The 14,859-nt window shown below is 40.3% G+C and overlaps 1 protein-coding gene across 1 annotated transcript; it reads right to left on the bottom strand.

Moving 5' to 3' along the window:
* Positions 1-9,125: 9,125 nt before the first annotated feature.
* On the bottom strand, positions 9,126-14,840 carry LOC149213944 (uncharacterized). The gene is made up of 5 exons (XM_089389219.1): positions 14,771-14,840; positions 13,984-14,676; positions 13,221-13,458; positions 10,261-10,427; positions 9,126-9,393 (listed from the first exon to the last, which is right to left on the bottom strand). Exons 2-5 carry the CDS (start codon positions 14,547-14,549, stop codon positions 9,126-9,128), a joined length of 1,239 nt encoding a protein of 412 aa, XP_089245345.1. The 5' UTR covers positions 14,550-14,676; positions 14,771-14,840.
* Between the last annotated feature and the right edge of the window lie 19 nt (positions 14,841-14,859).

The raw sequence follows: 14,859 nt of genomic DNA, 5'->3' as shown, positions 1-14,859 counted from the left end.
CTTGAGGCCTTCTTTGGTTGATATAGTAGAGTTGTTTAGTCACCCCTTCAGTTCCTTGATACACAACTTTCAACCTAGGCAGAGAAGGGAACTTGTCTATGGAGTGGTTCTCCTCAAAGAGCGAGAAGATCTCTATAAGATTCAATGGACATTCATTTCTAGGGTGCCTTCTATTGTATCTAGGGAAAAAGACAATTAAGGCTCTTTCCGATTCCTCCTTTTTCCTCTTTATCTTCATGGTGTCCATTTGCAGAGCAAGGGTATGCACCATTTCACTCTTGAAATCTTCCAATATGCTCCTAATTTCACTTTTGATGGATGTGTTGGAGGAGTATGAACTGGCCAAAGATTGACTAGCCCTACCCTTCTTTATGTCTGCCCTAGAATGATTTTTGAAAACTGTCTTGATATCATCATAGGGTAACTGATAGATGTCCCCCCCTGAAATTATGTTTAGGGTTTCTAGGAGATCTTCCCTAATCCCTCTAATAAGGAATAGCTTGAGTGATTCAGGATCAAGGGTGCATCTAGCCCTTTTGTAGCTGAGTTGGAACCTTTCCTCATAATCTTCCAAAGACTCATCATATCCCAAGGTCATTCTAAATATTTCCTCTTTGGTATCTTTGGACCTGAAATAATCCCTATAATTATTGTTGTAGTATTATTGCATTTTATCCCAGGGAGTGATGTTGTCCCTAGGTAAACCCATGAACTAGTGAAAGGCTTCATCTTTGAGGGTGGATGGGAATAATTTCAACTTCTGTTCATTAGAGGTATAATCATAAGTTCTGCATATGACATCAAACTCAAACAAAAAGGTATTCGGGTCCTCTGAGGTTAAGCTATGGAAGTGAGGAAGGGCAGAGGGGATTATGTTTTTCATCCTAGAATCTCCATTAGTTTTTTTGATGGGAAAAGCACCCTCAGCTCTATTTTCGTCTCCTTCTCTATTTTCAATCCCATTTATATTTTCATCCATGGTGTAGGTTGGTGGAATGGTTTCTTCTTCTTCTTCTTCTCCAATAGGCTCTTCAAATATCTCTGGTTGTTCTCCTAAAGGGATTCTCTAGCTCACAACCACCGAAGAAGAGTTAAGGTTGGTTATGAGACGCGGTGGGGGTATTTGGCAAAAATTTTCCTAAGTTGTCTCTAGTCCTACGAAGCATGAAAGGAATTTGTTTCTTTCTTTTCTAGGGTTTTTTTTTAGAATTACTTGCATAATGGAAATAAAGCAGGATTTGCAACTATTTTTTGATGGAACTACTTGCAAAATGGAAAGAAAGCAAATATTTGCAACTATTTGTTGAATGGAACTTCTTGTAGAATTGAAAGAAAGCAAGGATTGCAACTATCTATTGAATGAAAAACAAAAAGGAAAGAAGAAACCACATCTACTTAGACACCTCCCTAGCAAACATCGCCAAAAAGTGATGAGCTCTAGTATTGTAACAATGATGTTGCAACTCCTAGGGATACCAACTTTACTTCATCAACTCGGGGTTCATACAAACTTGGAGGTGATGCCACGATCTACTCTTGTCACTTTTCAACTGGGGTGATAGACCACTATGTTTTTTCAAACAAATATTCTATTGAATAGAAGGAGTCTAACCACCAAATAGTAAAGGGAAAACTATTCTTAATGCAAGAAGGAAATGTTGCCTACTCTAGGAAATGAAAGTGTTGAAGTGGAAAGTACTATAAAGTGACATGAAATCATGTAGCTAAGAATCTACACATATTTCTTACAAAAGTGACCTAACTTAACCTTGCATCTAACATCTAGTTATCTGGACTAAATAAGCATGGAAATTATCTTAAAACTATTGTTACTACTGCATGCATGTACTAACTAGAAATTGCAGAAAAGCCTTTTTTATTTTCAATTTTATGAATGTAAATGCTAATTGAAACTAATTTGATCTTTGGCAGGGGAGACAGGTATAGTGAAACAGGTCTAGAATGGTGTTGATGGTATGGAAGCTAAGTGGAGGCCTAACCTAAGATCAAATGATCATTTATGCTCAATTTAGGCTTAAAATAGGCTACTACAAGGTTTCCTGTAGTACTATAGGATGTCCTAGTTCTACTACAGGATGCCCTATTTTACTACAGGAAACAGGCCAAAAGCTTTAGGGAGGTAGGAAAGGTATAATGAAGTGTGTGAAAGGTGTCTAATGGGGGAATAAGGCCCAGAGGAAGTGTACACTACCCAAGGCTCAATCGAAGTCTTCAAGATGGTTGTACTTGCTCAAGGAAAATGTCCACTTTGCTACAAAACAAAAATTTGGATTAGGGTTTGGTGGAATTTGGCAGCATAGGTGGAGAAGACTTGGATGAGGATGGTGAGATGAGGTCTCCCTGCAGATCAGAAACTCCTGCAACAACATACATTCTTTTCTTCATTTATGCACAACTTCATTTATATATAGGAAAGATGAGTTGAATTTTAGAAAAACAGAGTTATTAATAGCTAATGGCTAAGTCTATGAATGGAAGTGCTTCTAAACCATAGCAAACTCAAGAAACCAAAATGACAATTGCAAGTACTTCTAAGGAATTGAGAAATAATGATCTATGCAACAAGAATCCTAAGGTATGAAGTGCTCAAACAATAAATATGTTTTTGGGCTGTGAGAATGGAACCCGCAAACCATGATCCTATAAGGGAGATGAGGCAGAGGCCACTACCACAAGTGCTTCTGAAGTATTTACTTTCACTATTGTACCAATGATCTATCTATTCACAAATGGAAGCAAACTAAGTAATCATTCAAATACTTGCAGATTAAACAAAATAGAAACCACTTCAAAAACTAACTATGAATGTAATCTAAGCATACATGTATAAAAAGAGGAACCTTTGCTGCTAGGGTTGGGTCCTAACCCAAGAGCTCCAGCCCTCTGAGTCAACTCAGTTCTGGATCAAGGGAATGCTTCTCATTCTTATCAAAATGTCAAAAATACATAAGAGTAATTAGTCACAATGTATTAGGTTAAAAATGTCTCTTGGATACAAAAAAAGTCAAATCCTAATGAGGCCCTAGGCCTTCTTATTTATACAGCTGAAGCTACCAACAACTTCCTTAAAATTAGGGAGGCTTGGCTCCAAAACTTGAGATTAACTTGTCTTCAACTATCACTGGTTTGGCTGCCAATGACCTCGACGCGCTTGGCTGCTTGTAACTTTGAGTTGATGAGATCTGGTGGAGGAATCTTCGAGTGATTGAGGAGTTAATGAAAGAGATCCAATCTCCTAAAACCCCTCTTTCTTGTCTACTTCAAGTTCCTACACTTAAATTAGCCAAAATTGCTCTGAATCCTGCAATTAATGCACATTAGGCCACATGACATAACATCTAATCTTTACCCTTCTCACTAAGCAAAATATAATAAAATATGTAAAGAAATGTGAGAAAAGTTTATTTGCATAAGCTGGAGAGGGGCATTAAGGTCCATATAATTTACCTATTGATGAGCCTCATCAACTACCTTGAGAGAGTTTCATGCAAAACTGTATTCACGTCATCTAGGATATCAAAAGACATTAACAATCGTGAAGAAGTTTTATTATTGGGAAAATCTAACGTGGCCGAGTTTGTGGCTAGATGCTTGGAGTGTCAACAGGTGAAGTCATAATGTAAGCATTCGGGTGGACTACTACAACCGATTATGATTCCAAAGTGGAAATGGGAAGTCATTTCCATGGATTTAATTACAGGTTTACCGAGGAAATCTAGACAACATGATTCCATCATGGTTGTGGTGGAAAGGTTGATAATGGTAATGCACTTCATTCCATTGAAGTCTACTTATTAAACTAGTGATGTAGCACAAGTCTTCATCAGATATGTGCTCAAATTACATGGTGTTCCGAAGAAGATTGTGTTAGAAAAGGATGATAAGTTCACTTCCAAGTTTTTGAAGGAGTTGTTTGTAGGATTGGGGATAGAGTTGGCCTTCAATATGTTGGGTGTGTGTTATATTCTTTCCATGTCTAGTTCTATGCATGGAAGGGGGAGGGTGGAGGGGGTGAGATCATAAGGGGAAGGGTAGCCCTCCCGACAGAGGGGGGTGGTAGAAACCAAAAATGTTTTTATTTTTAAGGGATTGCAAAAGAAAGTGCAAAAAAATTGTTATTTTATTCAGAGTTAATTTTTGTTTAGCTATTCTTAGATGGTTTTCTTTATCCTCAATTGTTTCCAAACTAATAAAGTTTAGATATTGCGTTATTTTTCAGAGATAACTGCTTCTCCCAATGAATCACCAATTGTTGTGCTATACAACAACCCTCCTCATTTCAAAATTTTTCATAAAAAAACTTTAATAAGAATGGGTACCCTTTAGAATATAAATAAAATCAATAAAAAGTTTGAAAGTAAATTTTATAATCAGTTATATAAAATTTTCTTTTTAGGATAGGTTAAATCGCAATTGCAATTGGCAATCTATCCAACCCAACAAAGTCTTCTTGATAAGGTCCAAACCAGTTTCAATTGCAATAAAACCTTATCATAAAGCTTTCTCGAACAAAAACAATTATAAAGGGAAAATATCGCATCGTGCACAACCTTTGTTTCAATGGTGGACTTAAGGTGTTCCATTGACATTCACCGATGTGATAACTCCATCGAAATATCACATATTGCTACTTATCAAGAAGCACTTCCAAGTGTTCATATAAATCCTCAGATGTGATAAACCGATCGCAATCGCACATCGCTGAAATCATAAAACACATACCAAAGACCCCTTTGAAAAAACTCCATACCAAAGAACCATCTGGAAAGAGGCCATGGTTGATGAAATTGCATCTTTGCACAAAAATAAGGCTTGGGATTTGGTGGAGTTACTGGCTGGAAGGAAACCCATTGGTAGCAAATGGGTGTTCAAGAAGAAGACAAATGCAGAAGGAAAGGTGGATAAATACAAATCTCGGTTGGTAGCAAAAGGTTATTCCCAGGTGTTGGGAATTGATTTTGGTGATATTTTTTCTCCTGTTGCCAAGGTAACTTCTATTAGATTACTTTTATCTGTTGTTGCTGCTTTTGATTTTGAGGTAGAATAGATGGATGTGAAGACAACATTTCTTCACGGGGATCTGGAAGAGGAGATCTACATGAAGCAACCTGAAGGCTTTGCGGTGAAGGGTAAGAAAGAACTGGTATGCAAGTTAAATAAGTCTCTGTACGGGTTAAAATAGTCACCAAGGATGTGGTATCAAAAATTTGATACATTTATACGGGGACTTGGCTTCACCAGAAGCAAAGCACATCATGGTGTGTATTTTAAATTAATTGGTGACCATGTTATTTATCTGATCTTGTATGTGGATGATATGTCGCTGGTTGGAAATGACAAAGAAACTATCCAGGATTTGAAGACCCATTTGTCCTCCAAATTCGACATGAAAGATATTGGTGTTGCAAACTATAATTTGGGCATGGAAATTAAAAGAGATCGGAGAAAGAGGAAGCTCTGGTTAAACCAAAGGAAGTATGTCGAGACAATATTACAGAGGTTTAATATACAGGATAGTAAACTGGTGAAGGTTCCTATTCCTGTAGGTGTAAAGTTATCAGCTGAACAGTGTCCCAAGACACAAGAAGAGGAAAAGGACATGTCCTGTGTTCCATATGAAAGTGCAGTCGGTAGCCTGATGTATGTGATGGTCTGTACAATATATTCTATTCCATCTTTAGTGAGTTGATAGTTATTCTCATCTCTATATAAAATAGCTTTTTTATCATACAAGTATGGGCTTCCCAAAACAATACCACATATATCCAATGGAACTATATCTAACTCAACCTCATCTACAAATGTTGATCCAATAGCAAACCTAAGTTTACATTGTCTTGTTACTTGTAGATTTGTTTTATCACACACCCAACCTAATGGATATGGCTTCTCATGAGGTTTTGTTTGTAATCCCAACTTCTTTACAATTGTTTCAGAAATCAAATTTACTTGTGATCCACTATCAAATAAAGTATCAATCTTATTGTGCTTGGAAATTACTCTAATACAAAAAAGCTCATTTCTTTCCCTCTCATTATTTTCATTATCAACAGATTGTGCAGAATTACTTGTGGATGCTTCAGAATCTTTACCTTTAATACTTGTGGCTGTAACTGTTGTTTCATCGCCTGAATCTGATCCCAAGTCCTGCTGAATAGCAGCAACATTCTTTCTCTCCTTACCACCGAACTTCTTAGGTTTCCGTTCTGGATGCAAAGACCAGCAGTGTGCCTCATCGTGTCCTTCTTTCTTGCAATGAGTGCATGAAGTTTTATCCTTCTTTACAGTGTTTGCTTTCCTCTCCTTCCATTTCAATTTCTTCTTTTTCATGCTCTTGCTTACAGAATATTTAGATGATCCCCCAACCTCTGGGTTTATATTATTTAAAACTATTAATTGATTTTTACATAAGAGGTTGGCACTAAGCTGCAATGTTGCATATTACACTTGTTTTACCATGCTATTATCTAGTAGAGTCTCTCAAGAATGAATATTTTGGTTTTTTTACTGAATGATAATCAAGAAACTTTTTCACCTTCCTTTAATAAGTTGTGCATGATTTAAAAAGTATCATCATTTTCTTTCTTTTTTTGTTTTTGTTTTTTAAAATGTTTAATATTTATGTGAATAGACATGTTTATTTTGAAATAAGACTTATAAAATATTAATTTAATTATCAATAATTAAATTAAAAAGAGTGGAGGAAGCTTTAATTCAATAGTTCATATATTTGTTAAGATTTTGCAAATGGGTAAAAACAAGCTAAGTGGGCTTGATTGTGGGAAAAGCTCCACAGTTAAGTGTGTTTATGCATAATCCTACTTCTTCACCCCTATGAGCATCACCCAATGTAGTGAGTGCTATATGGATCATTTAAAATCTATCCAAAATCATAAGAAATTTGGTTAGCAATACTCATGGATATGATCAGAGTTTGATGATGTATTCTCCATTAATCTCCCAAAAATGATATCAATAATTATTAAGTGGGTTCCATCCTCTCGGTGAGAATATCCCAAGAAAGTCTTAGAGGTGTGAGTTTGCAGTGTTCATTTTGGATTTCGTTTCCCTACTTCGGTGCTATTTCTTGCTACAACGAGAGTTATGTGCGTTTAAATACAGGATAAGCCACATGGTGAGTTGAATTTCCCATGCTCCGCCTTTTGTGCTGGCTCTGCATTGCAGTGGCGCTCTTAGAGGATGGCTACGGGAACCTGAGGCAGTGGGCTTGTACGTTTAGGGTGGGTGGTGGAAATTATGTTAATAATCTAACAATGAGCGAGAAGCAACCACTCTTGGTTCCGGTGACTCCTATGGTATGTGTGCAATATGCCTAGGAGCTCGTAGAGATTAAAACATAGCTCTTTGACATTAAGGTTTTCTGCACCGTCAAAATGTGATAGCCTGTGAAAACTCTGATGTAATAGAGCACAAATGCAAGTAGATTGCCAAGCTTGAGGACGAGGTCAGTTCACTGTGTAGCATGATCAGGGATCTCCATCTCCAAATGGCCAAGTCTAGCATCCTCCCAGAAGAACAAAGCTCCCCTTTTAAAGTCCAGAACTTGGGCATTGATCTAAACCCCGTGCTGATCTTAATGCTTAAACTTCCAATGTAATGATTGGTTTTTACTGTGTTTTCCTTCTGTCTCAATTTTGTGGGGTATATCTTAGTATAGAATAAATAAAGTATTGTCTCTTTTTGTAATGATCAGAGAGAATTGGACATGGATTCACTTTCTGCAAATGACAAAATTGAAGCCCATTGATGTATATGAATTGTAAATCTCTTTTGCTAGTGCGGAATTAATATAAAAAGTACTCATTGTTAAAAAAAATACTAAATTTTATATGGTTGTGTAGGTTTTATAATAATAATATATATTATTTGATTTGTAATGTAAAATTAGGTTTATAGAAATTCTATTCAGTCTAACAATATAATTAACTATGTTAATATATATGTGTTATGGGTATATTGTGATTAAAATAATTATTGTATAATAAATCTTCAAACTACTAAAACATTTTATTATAAGTTATCTATAATTTAACATTTTCAGATATTATATATTAATTTAACAAAACTGATTAATATTCGATTAGTGATGAGTCTCAATGAACGTGTATCAATAATCACTGATTTGAAATTCGCTTACCAGTGAGTCTCAATGAACATGTATTATAATCCATGATTAGGATTATTTTTTATTTGGATACCAAAGAAACTAGTAAAAACAATATGGTTGCTGTGACCATTTTAAATACAATGGTGCAGAATATAAATGGGGAAAATGGAATCTTTCCTAACTGGATCAAAAGTTAGTTGCGACAAGTTTCATTTTCCCTTTCGATATTCTTATGCACAGCTTTCTGCATTCAGATTTCCCCTTCACCTCTAACGACGATGGCAACGTGTCAAGACCCGGCAGCTCCTCTAGTTCGTTACACCCGCTGATGTCCAGTAGTCCCCAGGAAACCCACTTATTTTTTCCAATGCAGTGCTTCCTTGCAAGTTCAAAGATATTAGTCATGTTGGCAACGCTCCAACCTCCATTAGTTCTTGACAACAACTAATGTTGAGATGCTTTAGGGCTGGACAAAACTCTTCAGGAAATGACACTTCCTTTATTTTCGTCCCCCGCAGATCTAAGTGTTCCAGTTGAAGAAGGTTACAGGGGCAAGACTGCAACAATTCGAACCTTGAACATCGACCATTCAAGATAATATGCTGAACTTTTCCTGAATCCCCGTGTGCAAATCCGCACACGGAAACAACTTGAACAAGGATCCTGCAATGCCCTCCGTTTAATTATCCTAAAATTATTACGGACCCAGGTCTATCTTCACATAGCTCTATTAAATGTCAACAAATTAAAAACGTATACCACAACTTTTATTGGCAACTGAATTTTTTTAACATAAATATACATTATGTATCTGCTATCTTTGAACTCTTTTCAATTTAATTTAATAACACATCTACAAACATCAACACCCCTCTGCGAATTATCAGAAAACCAAAAAAACATAAACATATATTAATAATAAAAAAATATTCTTTACCACACTTTCCCTATGGCTATGGCATGATGTTGTTTCCAATTAGCGGGGCGAATACGCGCGAACTCTCAAATTCTGGGTTGGAAGCCAAGTAGGCAAGGAAGTGTCCGGACACTTATCCCAGCATAGCCATAGAAGCTGATCGGCTTCCCTCAGAAACTCGGATATGTTTTCCAAACAGTCACCTTCAGCCCTCAACAGGTTCAACGTGCTCATGTCAACGGGAGGGCGATACCGAGAGTTGTGGAATGATCGGTCAGATACTCCTTCAACCCTGTTAATCCCGCGCACCTGAATTGTTATCTGAAAACTGTTAGAAAACAATATGGACATACTTGCAGAGCTAAACAGTATTAACAATATACCTTTAAATTTTTCAGAACATTTCTGTGAATATAACTTTGAAAATTAGATTCAAACGCGTACACTTGGTTGAACAGACGCATGATGAAAAATGTCTTTATCGCGGCGCCAAAGACGACGAGGATATTTAGGAAGTTCGTGTTCAGCTAAAGTTCTGCCCAAGTCCCTGAGGTGATTGTGCATTTTTATACGGTTTTGACTGTGGATCTGCACAATACACTTTTCCTCTAGGTTCTGAAGATTCACACTTCCTGCCCATCCAGACCCTACACCTGCGGTAGTCTTTCAACCGCTTATAGCGAGGTGCGGCACTAACAATAATTTTCTTTTCACCAATACTTACGATTGTAGACTACACCTAACATTCCACTTATCCTACTTAGTTTGTGTTTCGCAACCAAGTATTCTTAATGTGTTCCTTTATACAAATGAAAGCCCATAACATTCACATAAAGAACACTATATAAGAGAAATGCACAATAGTATAAAGGGAGGGGCAACTCCCTGCAATATGAGTCTGCCCGAATATCAATATATATAATTTTTTCCACTTTTACAAAGTACAGACTAAGTCCTTGGGAAACCCCAAATTTATACTTAGCCAAATTTTTACAACTTCGGCAAACTTGGTTGCCCAGCTCGTCGGCACCTCCGCACGGTCGCCGCACGATTCTCCAACTCTTCGTTCACCTCGTCGCACGATCGTGTTGTTTGCCCAACTCGGGCGTGCCTCCAAGTCGCCACACACGGGCACCTCCACCTGAGACACACCTCCGTTCACAATCTCAACACTTCACCAAGTCACTGTGCACACTTGCACGACGGGCGGGCATTCACCCGAACCACCCAAGAACCCGTGCCAAGTCGTCGCACAAACCGGGCGCCCACCAACGTTTCACCGTCAGGCACTCTGTCGCACAATGCGGGCGCCACACACCCGTGCACACCCTTCTCCAACCGACGGGCGACCCTGCCCGCGCCCTTCACCCAAACTCAAGATATGCGTTCACCTCCGTGCGGCTTCGCCCAAGAACGAGCGCATCTCCAAATCTGCGCCCTTCCCTTACTATGCCTCCACCTTGTTCTGCGCACTTCCTCTTGATGACCGAATGTTGGATGATGATGGAAATGCCTCAACGCATCTCCAATATATAAACAAGGCTAGGGCGAAGTCTTGGCTGCCCAACCGACTTGCCCAACGCCCACAACCCATCGCAAACTCACCCAAACACATGTCGACTTGCTCCTTGTTGTAGGTCGGCCTTCACGCGGTTTAACACCACGGCATATGCATATATACATGCTCGCCCACTCCTTTGTACTTCGCATTATAACGCTTCTGCACAATCAAGTCGAACTCGCACTACCACCGAACGTCGTCGCACATCGTTCAGCGTCCCGACCATGCGCGCACATCGTTCACCCGCGGTCGCACTTCAAACGAACTGCAGGACGTTACATCCTCCTCCACCTGAAATTGTTGTCGTCCTCGACAACATACCATCCTGGTAGCCATCCACCAAGATCATCAACAACTGTCTCAACCATGATGTCAACTCCTCCACATACTGCAAGCATCCCTGCAACATATGTAGAACCACCGTCTCCATCATGTCTCGTCCCGGCAACCATCTGTCACCAAGATCACCATACCAAGGTATACACCTCATCGGTATGTCATACATCGGAAATCATCTCAATCCATGACCATCGACCACCCTGTCACAATCTCCACATGCTGCTCCCCGTCGTGGAAGGCTGGTCCCTCCATCTCAAGCTACATGCTTCCTGCAACCTCCCGTGTCGACCTCATCATGTGTCGTCCTCATGTGAACTGCTGCCATGATACTCCAACATAATTCTAACACATCTTTGTACATGTCGGCCCTCATATCTGAACTAGTCGGGTGATCAGTCCAACTATCACGCTCAAACCATGAGAATGCACAACCTCATGCCACCATCAATCGTTTCTCAAAACATCCCGTCACATCCTCAACTCGATCAAGAATCCATCTCCATACAAGTGTAAGCCATGCTCAGGTCAATGAAGTAGTCCCTATCTCATCTGCAACATGCTGTCCATGATGTTTGGTGTCAATGTGCTGCATGAAATCAGCGGCATCTACCACAACATCACCATCCATATGTGTATCTCCTCAATATGAAGAGATCATCTCATCAAACCGACTCTCGATGTGCCACATCCAGGTCCATGAAGCAACCTCCATCATATCTACAATGTGCCATCCCTCAAGTCTGCCATAGAAACAAGTATACACTTGTCTCATCTATCCATGTGCTGCCCATGATCATAGATCAATCAGCTCCCATGTGTCAAAGGTGGTTGAATCTCGGCTCAACCCATGCCCAAGTGTAGTCACCAAGGCATCATCATCGTCGTAACTCCATCACTCCAAAGTGTCTCATATCGATCTTCCACATCAAGTCACTCTTCCAAGCCACACCCATACATGTACTCGGAAGTATGCACCCCATCCTGCATCAAAGTCTCTGACCTCAGCTCCTCAATGCATCAGATCCTCCAAGTCCACCATATATGAAATCCCTAAAAGTCACAACAATCTCATATCATCATGAGCTCCATGAGTCATCTCCAACCAACATCTAGCAAGCATACAAATCTCGGCCCAAGGGTCTCTGCAAGATGCCTCAGCTCTCCATGTAGTAGGAATGCTCTATGGTCTGCTCACAACTCCATCCAAGTCCATGGCCTTGTTGTACAAGAGTGCACAACCTCTCCATCGGCTCATAAGTAAAACATCTCCATGTCACACCAGCAAATCTACTTGCACAACATCCCTGCCTTGGCACTCCCCATTGGATGCCCATAAGTGACACCTCTACAAGTGCTCCCGCATAATGTCCCTGCATAACACTACCATGCTCCATGTCTTCAACCTGATGCCTATGACTAAATTGCCCATGTAGTCCAACCAAGTAGACCCATCACAACAATCGGCCATCCTCATCCAAGTCTGCAATCTTCGGTCACTCAACCATATCACCATCATCACGAGTCCCTTCCATCATAGCTCCCCCACTAAAGGTTCCACCAAGACTTTCTCTTGGTCTCGGCCATGAGAAGTCCACCCAAGCATCATCATACCTCAAGTGTATGCCCTCCAATCTGTCCATGAGTCATGCCGGGCACTTAGCCAGTTCTCCATGTGGCTAAAGCATGACCCAATCCTTCACAACGATCATCATGTTCCTCCCTTGTCACGGGCCTTTGTACCTTCTATCATAAGGTCACAAACAACCCCACAAGTCCTGCAACAATCAACAATCCTTGCTTCTCCATACAAGGTCTCATCATAGTCATCCATGGTAAGATGCTCCCTTGCATCGGCAAACTGGCTTTGCCCTTCTCTCCATACGGTCCATCTACCAAATGCTCAAATGAAACACAAGTATCAATAGTACTTACATCATCATCATGAGGCTCCTCCATATGAGTATCCTCATCCATCCATGTCTGCAAATTGCACGATCCTGGTCCAACTTGATCAATCTCAAGTTCATCCTCCATCGTTGTCACATCTGCAACATCTTCAACTATCACGGCTTCCTCTTCCTTGTCAGCACAATCTGCAACTTCATCTTGCCCCATTGTCCATCCAAGTTGAAGAAGTTCGTCTTCAACATTCTTTTCCAAGACTTCAAGCTTCTCTCAAATCCGGGGATTCTCTTATTTCATCCACTTCAACTTGTATAAGGTAAGCAAGAGCTTCCCTTCGCATTCTTCCAAACCTGCCATGTCTTGTCGTTTAGTTTGGTCCAAGCATGAGGCTTCACCTCTGCTAAATCTATTTCACCGTTCACCTGAATCGCCCTGATATTCCACCTGTCATCTGCAAAACTTGAGCTCTCTGCCAAGTCTTCGGTCTTTGTAGAATCAGCTCTTTGATTCGGTTCACCAGCTCTGATACCATCTGTCACGCCCCTACACTTGTGGTAGTCTTTCAAACGCTTATAGCGAGGTGCGGCACTACCAATTATTTTCTTTTCACCAATACTTACGATTGTAGACTACGCCTAACATTCCACTTATCCTACTTAATTTGTGTTTCGCAACCAAGTATTCTTAATGTGTTCCTTTATACAAGTGAAAGCCCATAACATTCACATAAACAATATTATATAAAAAAAATGCACAATAGTATAAAGGAGGGGCAACTCCCTCCAATATGAATCTGTCCGAATATCAATATATATAATTTTTCCCACTTTTACAAAGTACAGACTAAGTCCTTGGGAAACCCCAAATTTATACTTAGCCAAATTTTCACAACTTCGGCAAACTCGGTTGCCCATCTTGTCGGCACCTCCGCACGGTCGCCGCACGACTCTCCAACCCTTCGTTCACCTCGTCGCACGATCGTGTTGTTTGCCCAACTCGGGCGCGCCTCCAAGTCGCCACACACGGGCGCCTCCACCGGAGACACACCTCCGTTCACAATCTCAACACTTCACCAAGTCACCGTGCACACTTGCACGACGGGTGAACGTTCACCCGAACCACCCAAGAACCGATGCCAAGTCGTTGCACAAACCAAGCGCCCACCAACGTTTCACCGTCGAGCACTCTGTGGCACAATGCCTGCCCCACACACCCACACGGGGTTGAGGCTCTTGAAAAGCAAGCATGCAGAAAAGGCTTTGTGACTGTTCTCTGTCGAGGCCTGACAGCGTGTAAACAAAGGAGACGCCATTTCTTGAAAGAAGATCCCAATCGCGAGATGTAAGATTGATTAAGCTATTAGAATTAAGGGCCTCTTTCAGAGGTGAAAGTAATTCATTTAACTGCCTGGCATCACCGACATCATCCAAAACTACGAGAGCTTGAGAACGTGAGAGACGATGAGAAAGCACGGATATAGCTTCAGCACTGTTACTTACTCTCAAATCCCGTGAAATCAAGACTTTGAGGAGCTTATTCTGCAAGTCAAGCAAACAAGATCGATGGTAGGCTGACCTTTTGCGGTTAAAGAGCTCAGTTGCCAGAGTTGTCTTCCCTACGCCACCAGACCCCACAATCCCCACAACCTTGGGCTCCACGCTGTGTGGCTGCCGCAGCATCACTGTTTCCTCAAAATCTTGTAGCTTTTTATCCAAACCAGTTGGATATTTAGCCACATACAACTGTGGTTTTTTAACATTTTCCTCCACCCGTTGAAGTACGCTATCCAAGAGTTTGCCTTCGTCACTGGTTATGCACAGCAAAACCAAACATAAGTACTAAAAACCTCGTTTATCAATACATTTAAACTATTAGGAACAGTAAGACTAAAAGTTCTAACCCATTATGCGTCTTTAGCTCCAAACCGCTTAATAGTGAAACTTCAGACAATGCGTTTTCCCAATCTGCAATTTTTTTTCCCGGGTATCT

The sequence above is a fragment of the Pinus tabuliformis genome, chromosome 1_1 (genome assembly GCF_031772625.1).
Source record: "Pinus tabuliformis cultivar Carrire ecotype Pingquan chromosome 1_1, CPIR1, whole genome shotgun sequence".
In the NCBI taxonomy this organism is placed as follows: Eukaryota; Viridiplantae; Streptophyta; class Pinopsida; order Pinales; family Pinaceae; genus Pinus; species Pinus tabuliformis.
This window is presented reverse-complemented; position numbering and strand designations above follow the sequence as displayed.